Raw genomic sequence first — 8,062 nt, 5'->3', positions numbered from 1 at the left:
TGGTGAGCTGTGTAGGAGCCATGTTCTGGAACAAGGCATATGGTGCAGACGTTTGGTACTTGATAAGGAAAGGTAAGTGCTGGAGGTGGCAAGAAACTGCCCTCATTGAAAGTTATGCTTAGAAGCATTTCTTTAAAGACTTGTTTCCTTGCTTTTATTTAAAAGAGAAGGCACTTACTTATTCTAACTGGTTTGTTGGTTTTTGTTGTAGTTTGTTGGGAAACTGATCATTAATGAGTATTAGAAACAATGTTCCCTTCTTACAATTTAAAAGATAAATATATCTTATTTGGTTCATGGAAACCTTGATTGACCTTTTAAATGCAAGTGTTTCTAAGGATCTTGGAGTCACCAAAAATTCTGTATCTTGGAGCCATAAGTCTCTGAAATTTTGTGAAATTTGTTTTCCTGAACAAGGGTCTTTATCAACTTCTTAAGAGTGTATTATTCTTGCTCATGCTAATCCTCCTAAGAGAGCTCACCTACTCTAAGAATGTCAACTACTATCTATTAGTTGATGTCTCCTGCCAGTTTCCTTCCAGCACAGGCCTGGACATTGCCTCAGGTTATACAGGTGTCTCACCTCAGGATGGACAAAACTAAATTGATCTTTTCTCCCCCGAACCAATTTCTTTTTCAGTGTTCTCTATGTAAATTGTAGATTCCATCTCTGAAATATCATCCCAGCAAGAAACATAAAAATCATTCTGATGTATCTGCTACAGTTTGGATAGTGGTTTGCCACCCAAAAGCTCATGTTCTGAAAACTTTGGGAGGTGATGAGACCTTTAAGAGGTGGGCCATAAAGGGAGGGCAACATCCAGTCAGCTGGAGACATGGGAGGGACAAACAGAGGAAGTGTTCATTCTGTTTCCTTTCTTCTTGCATGTGGCCACCCTTTGATCTGCTTCTGTCAACCATGTTGTGATGTAGCACCAGAGGCTGGCTGGCTTCATGCTGCCTACATGTTTTTGGACTTTTCAGTTACCAGAATTATGAGCTTGATAAGCCTCTACTCTCTATAAATCACCCAGTCTCCACTATTTCTGTTTCGAAACACAATAATGGACGAATACTTTTCAGCTTCATCCCTTCTTCCTCCACTCCCATCCCCACTGCTGTCATCATCCAAATCAGTTACAAAGTCTTCCTGATTTCCACCACCTTTTCTTTTTTAAAATTTTGCTACTTAAAATGTACTGAATGTCCGAACTCTATGGCAGAAAATGAAGATTGGAAGGTTTAAAAGCATGGAGAGCAACTGTGGATACTAGAGACAGTGTGGGAGGAAGGAGGAAAATGGCATGCGTGAGAAAGAGGGAATCAAGGGGAAAAAGAAAGAAGGAAAGCATTTCAGGGACACAAAAATGGAAAATTATATGTTGATAATAATAAGTATGATAATATCTTTGACTTGACTCATGTATTGTATTCATGTTGGGAAAATTTATTTGTAGGCTGTGATGATATACAGTGATTGGATGTAAATAAATAAATTTTAAAAATAAAAGAGAAAGATGGGACCACCAGTTAGCCTAATGGCTATGTCGCTGGACTCTCACGTAGTCGACCGCGGTTCGTGTCTCTGACCGGGTGGCTTAAAACTCATGCCAGGCACGTGTGCGTGCTGCCCAAGATCCCAAGAGGAGTATGGAGGAGAAGGGATTGCAGCGTGGACGTCCCCCCTGGAGGGTGATTTCTCGCTTTCTGTCTCTCTGAAAATAAATAAATAAATAAATAAAAGAGAAAGAAACAAATTTGTTACAGCACATGTGCACTCACTAGAGAGAGAAGAGAGAGAAATAAGGAGAGTGAGAAAGCACCTCCCTAGCCCCAGTCTTCTACTGAGGACGGTCACCCCTCTCTTCCACCTCTCCTTTCAGAATTTTTGGGAACACATGCACAAGAACAGATGAATCTCTCAAGCCACTGAGTCTGGGACTCGAACTGCATGGTTGACCATGCGGGATCCTTCGGCCTTAGCCACCATGCCACTGGCTGGGCTGTCTACCTTTTTAATATCTTTGGGTGCACTTGTCTTCATCCTTGGACAGGCATGATAGTTTCCTAACTTGTTTTCCAACCCTCAGTCAAGTTCCACTCAAATCCATTTTTCATACAATTTCCAGAAGGATGCATATAAAATGTAGTTATGAGTACAGTGGTATGCAGTTATCCACACTAAATTGTCAAACTACCACCCAGTGGCCCATTGTGTGTTTTTGTAATGAAGTTTTATTTCAATATAGCCATACTTACTTGTTTGTGTATTGTCTGTGGTGGGATTTTTTATTTTTCATTTTGCTGTAAGGTGTGTATGCTCATCAAAGACAGATTTTTTTTTTCTGCCCATAACATAATCATAGTATTTTCTGCCTTTACGTTCCTAAAAAGAATGATTTATAAGGGACCGGAAGAAAGTGTAATGGTTACATCACTGAACTCTCACATAGTCAACTTTAGTTCAAGTCCCAGACCTGGCAGCTTAAACTTATGCTGAGTGTTTGTGTGCAATGCCCCAAATCCCAGGAGGACAATGGAGAAGAAGGGACTGTAGAGTGGCCATCCCCCCTGGGGGTAATTGCTTGCTTTTTGTCTCTCTTTCTCTCTGGCAAGTGCATACACTTTATAGTAAAAATCTCTCTAAGAAAAAAATAAATGAATGAGTTATAAATCAGTATAAATTTATATGTTAGGTATAAAATGCAGTCATGGAAATTAAGAGAAAATTAGTAGTCTCAGAGAGGATACTGATTTAAACTTGACCTTTAGGGTGATAGAATTTAGGAATCTAGATTTAGCTCCCAATGTTCTAAATTATAGATGAGCTTTCTTTCAAGAAAAATGAACATACAATTTTAGCTGACAAATTAAAATGATTATTTAAGTTTTTTTTATTTTACAGATTTTTAATGAAATGGATCCTTTCTATAAAATAATTTGTTTAGTTTTTTTCCAGTTATAACTTCTCTCTTTGTAACACTGCTATATAAGCTTAACATGTAAGATTGAGATGCAAGTTTTCAGAAAGACATATATAAAACAATGTGCATATATATCCCTGAACACCTTCTAGATATTTTAAGCTAATTTTCTGTGAAATTAAATTGAATTCTTAATGGAAATAACTATTTCAAACACCCCTGCATCTTTTAAAATTAGTGTAGATTTCACAATCTATCACATTTATCTACTTTTTGTAAGCCTTACTTTTCTTCTTCTAGAGTTTTAAAGATCATTGTAATTATGATTTTGTGTGTGTGTGTGTGTGTGTGTCGTAATTATGATTGTGTGTGTGTGTTTGTGTGTGTGTGTTTAGTTTCCCCAGTGCTGTTTGGTATCTCTCTGAGTTTACATCTACTATAGCTTCCAGTTAGAATGTCTTTCTTGGCCAGCCAGTGGTATGGTGGTTAAGGTGACTGGATCCTACCTGGCCAACTGTAAGGTTTGAGTCCTGGATCTGATAGCTTCAAATGCATGCCAGGCACCATGTGCATGTGTGCCCAAAATCCTGGAAGGAGGGAGAAACAGAGGAGAGGGGATTCTGGAGTGACCATCTCCCATTGGGTGGGGAGGGGAGTGGTATGGGGTGGAGAGTGCTTTCTTACTTTTTGTCTTTCTCTCTCTCTGGTGAGTGTTTGTGCCCCTGGCAAATTAAAAGAAAAGACCAGAAGAGAATATCCTACTCATCTCCTGAAGTTAATAACTTCTTCCTTCAAACTTTGCTCACCTCCTTTCTGCACCTTCCACTTTGTGTTATTGCTATGTTCCTGCTCAGTGCTACCTTGGAATCCATCTCACTATGTTTATTGACTCACCTAATGCCTTGGCCTGCTAGGCAAAGGGACATGGAACCCCAAGTGGAAGCGGCTGTGGGCTGAGAAAAAACAGACAGACTAAGTGGAGAAAGCAGGGATCAGGCAGGTCGGGTGTCTTTGATGGAGAATGCTGTGTTGATTTATTCTTTTATATTGCAATGGGGGAGGGAAAAGCTGAAGGGAAAGCCAGGCATTTTCTATTTAATGCGGTTGTGGAGTATCTTGTGTCCTGTGGTTTTGGGTCTCATAGTTCTAGACAATTCCCTCCACCTTCTCTGGCTGGCACTCAGCTTCCTTTAATTTATACTGCCTGCAGTGCAACAGTGGATTATGTCTTTGTGAGAACTTCCGCTTGCCCTGCAGTGTCAGCACAAAGACCATGTCTACTTTAAAGGTCGCTAGTACCTTATCTAGATCTGACTGCTCCCTACAGCTTCCTTCTTTTTTCTTTCTTTTGTTTTTATTCTTTTGCCATAGGCCACGTGCACTTGCCAGAGTGAGACAGTGAGAGGGAAAGTGAGAAATCACTGGCAGGAAGGATGGCCTGTTGCAATCCTTTCTTCATTCTCTTCCTGAAACTTTGGGCACATGCTGGCATGATTTTCAAGCCACCAGATCTGGGACTCAAACTGTAGTCAGCCATGTGGGAGTTTGGCATCTTAACTACCACACCACCTGCTGGCCCCTCACTTTTTCTTTACTTTTCTTTTTTTTTTTAAATAGAGGTTTTTACCTTAGGGCCTGTGCACTAGATGGAAAGAGAGAGAGAGACAGAGAATGAGAGAGAAAGTGGGAAATCATCCCCTGGGGGGATGGCCACACTGTAATCCCTTTTCCTCCATTCTTTTCCTGGGGTCTTTGGCATGCATCCACACATACCCCAGGTGATTTTCAAGCCAAGAGGCCCAGGACTCAAACTGCAGTCAGCTAGGTGGGAGTCCAGCATAACCACTACACCATCTGCTGGCTCCCCATCACCTAACTTTTAGAAGTTGCATCATAATCTATCTGAGGACAGGGTCTATGTCTTATTTGATATCAAATCTCAATGCTTCCAACATTCTATTACACAGGTAGGATTTAATAGTTTTTAAAAAACATTTCATATTTGTGTTCACTTTTAATAATAATTTTCCCGGAGAAAATTGTACAGTTTTAAAGAGCATATAAAGATGAATAACAGCACTGCCTGAAGCTGTGAGCTGATTCTTCTGATTCTCTCCACAGATGTTGTCTCCCACAGCTTTGGGTTTGACATACTGGTGTTCATCATCTTGTACCACAACCTCATCCCTATTAGTCTCCTGGTCACTCTGGAAATTGTGAAGTACATTCAGGCCCAGTTCATAAACTGGGTGAGTATTAAAATTACCAAGTTAAAAATTCTCTCTTCAGCCATGGCTTTTGTTTTCTTTTTAAGCATCAAGGTAACTGAGTCTTTATGAGGGGACTAGTGCAACCAGTGGGCTAGGTGCGTTTAGGACAGGAAAGTCATGGGTTGGTGTCTGCCAGCGTGGTTTGGCAGTGCCTGGGCCTCTTTGTATTAATCTTGAAGACGTTTTGTTTTCATATGAGGGGACTTCAAATGTTATGAAAATGCATATAAAAAAAACTATGTGTGGATTTCAAACTTTTTTGCACTGAAATATACTCATACTATAATCCTGTTTTTTCCATGAACTTTTTTTTTTTTTTTTGCTGTAGGGTGGGCACTTGCCAGAGAGGGGAAATGAGAAATCACCCCCTAGGAGAGATGGGCATATCACAATCCCTTCTCCTCTATTATCCTGCTAGGATTTTTAACACACACACACACACACACACATACACACACACACACACACCTGGTGTGAGTTTCAAGCCACCAGGTCCAGGACTCAAACCATGGTCAGCCATGTGGGAGTTCAGCACCTTAACCACCATGCTACCTGCTGGCCCCTTTTCCATGGACTTTTAAAGTACTCTCATTTAATTTTTTTCTAGCTGATAAGAAAGATTTAATCAGTAATGGCTTATTAGCAAGTACAGTGAGGTAACTGATCCATTAAAATTCAAGATACTCAATAGGGGAGGAGAGGAGAATCCAGTAGACTTACAGATCTTGGCAGCGATGACAGAAATATAATCATTCCAGAATCACTTAAATTAAGGAAAAGATTTCTTAGGTGACAACTATGTATGTAGTTGGGATGGAACTAATTTTCTAGTTTGAATGTGGGATTTCAAATTTTATATATATATATATAGTATTACTTTTAGTTAACCTTATTTATGCATTTATTTAATTTATTTTAATTTGACCAGAGAGGGATAAAGTGAGAGAGAGAGAGAAAGAGAGAAAACAAGCTGCCAGGTCTGGCAGGCCGTAGGTCAAGTGGAAGTCCAGCGCCCTTAACCACCATGGTAACTGCTGGCCCCCGAAATTTTATTTATATTTTAAATTATTTTTATTTGTAACAAAATTATTGCTAACTGTGCTGTTTTGAAAATATCCTTTAGATATGGCATTAGATTGCCATCAGATGTATTGTCATTTAATTTTCACAAGAGTATCAAGAGATCCATGTTGTTGCTCCCATTTTCTAAATGTAGTGGCTGAGGCATAGAAATGATAAACAACTTATTCAAGGTCCACAGCTTGTCTGAGACAGAAACAGAGATCTGAAAGCCAAGTGTTCAACACATGACACTTTTTCCTACCTGGCACTGCCTCTCCTGAGTGGACTCTCCCAACATGAGTGAGAAACCAACTTACACTGTTTCAGTTCAAGCCTTCTACACTCTCTGTTGTGAATCCTTTCTACATGTCAGTCACGTTAAAAGATCAGTGGCAGTGCAGGCTTCCTAAAGATATCTTGAGCCTAGTTCTGACTCCTGCTTGGGCTATGTCTTTTATCTCTCACAGGACGAAGATATGCATTATAAAGAAAATAATATCTATGCCATGGCCAGAACGTCCAATCTTAATGAAGAGCTTGGGCAGGTGAGGTCCCTTCAAAGCATCGCACTATGTGGTAGAAACTTAAAAGAATGCTCTATGGAGAGATTGTGCAAATTAAAATGCCAAAGTAGGCCTTGGAGTATAGTTTAAAATGACACATGTGAGATCTGTCACCTTCTGTAATCTCCACTTTGTGTTACTGGGTTTAAAAGCTTACTTTGTTCAAAATATTGCTAATACTGCCTCATGGAAAGTAATACTGCATCATGTGTAATTGATAATACTGCATCATGTGTAATTGATAATACTGCATCATGTTCAAACAGAACAGACCTAATACAGGTTATTATGTGTTTATGAGAAAGTGGAAGAGCAGGAGGTGGAAATAGGAAAATCTGCTGCTAGCTCTCAGGTTTCAGGTAGCTTTCAGAGTCAGTTGCCTATTGATGGGAGCCCTTGCCTTCTCCTTTCCCCACCTACCTGAGGCAGATAACCCACAGGAAGCATCCCCAGGCTGTTACAAAATTTTACACCTGTCACATCCATACTTATGTTCACAGTTGCTAGAAGAGCAATAAGAAAGTTTCCATTTTTTGGGACACATATTAATTGTACGTATTTATGAAGTACAGTGATTTTTCAGTATACAAATACAATGCATAGTGCTTACTAGAGGCAGGAAAGGGTAGGGCAGGTAGAATTCGGTTAATGAGGAAATTACAGTTAGAGGGCCTGCTCTGTGGTGAAGCTGGATCCCACATGGCCACGGTGGTTTGAATCCCTAGATCAGTCAGCCTGAAACATGTTGGGCATAAGCTTGAGTATCCAAGATCCAATAGGCAGAGACTGGAGGGTGGGGATCGTGATTTGACCTGTGCCAGAATGGGCAGGAGTGCTCATTCTGAGGACTGACATTCAGGCCTGGGTCACTCACTGCTTGACAAAGAGACAAGAGTTGGTGAATGAGGAAAATAACTTATTTAATAAGGCCAATACCAGGGAAAGAAATAAGGCCAATACCCGGGAAAGAGCAGACCAGAATCCATAACCATCTCTGCTGTACTGGACAAGATACAAAACTCAAATAAGGGAAGAAGTCAGTATGAGGTACATTTAGAAACAAAAGGCAAATTATTCATCGTCTTGGGGCATAACCATAAGGAAATTTGGGCATTGTCTTTGGACAGGATCACAAGGAGATCTAAAATTCATGTGGGCAATTACTACCTAAAGGGCAATTTTTGTTCCGTGCAGTCAGTGTAAGGACCAGTTTCAGTTCTTTGCAAAAGGCTTAAAGAAAAGC

At 40.1% G+C, this 8,062-nt stretch overlaps 1 protein-coding gene across 1 annotated transcript in view; it reads left to right on the top strand.

Annotated features, from left to right (window-relative positions):
• LOC102498413 (phospholipid-transporting ATPase IB-like) overlaps positions 1 to 8,062 on the top strand; it is a 211,413-nt gene that overhangs the window by 63,207 nt on the left and 140,144 nt on the right. Inside the window, 3 exon segments of the mRNA XM_014592016.2 lie at positions 1 to 72; positions 5,046 to 5,173; positions 6,724 to 6,801. The exon segment at positions 1 to 72 is cut by the window's left edge and continues 22 nt beyond it. Coding sequence (XP_014447502.1) covers positions 1 to 72; positions 5,046 to 5,173; positions 6,724 to 6,801 — 278 coding nt within the window.

The sequence above is a fragment of the Tupaia chinensis genome, unplaced genomic scaffold (assembly GCF_000334495.1).
Source record: "Tupaia chinensis unplaced genomic scaffold, TupChi_1.0 Scaffold000634_1, whole genome shotgun sequence".
In the NCBI taxonomy this organism is placed as follows: Eukaryota; Metazoa; Chordata; class Mammalia; order Scandentia; family Tupaiidae; genus Tupaia; species Tupaia belangeri.
This window is presented reverse-complemented; position numbering and strand designations above follow the sequence as displayed.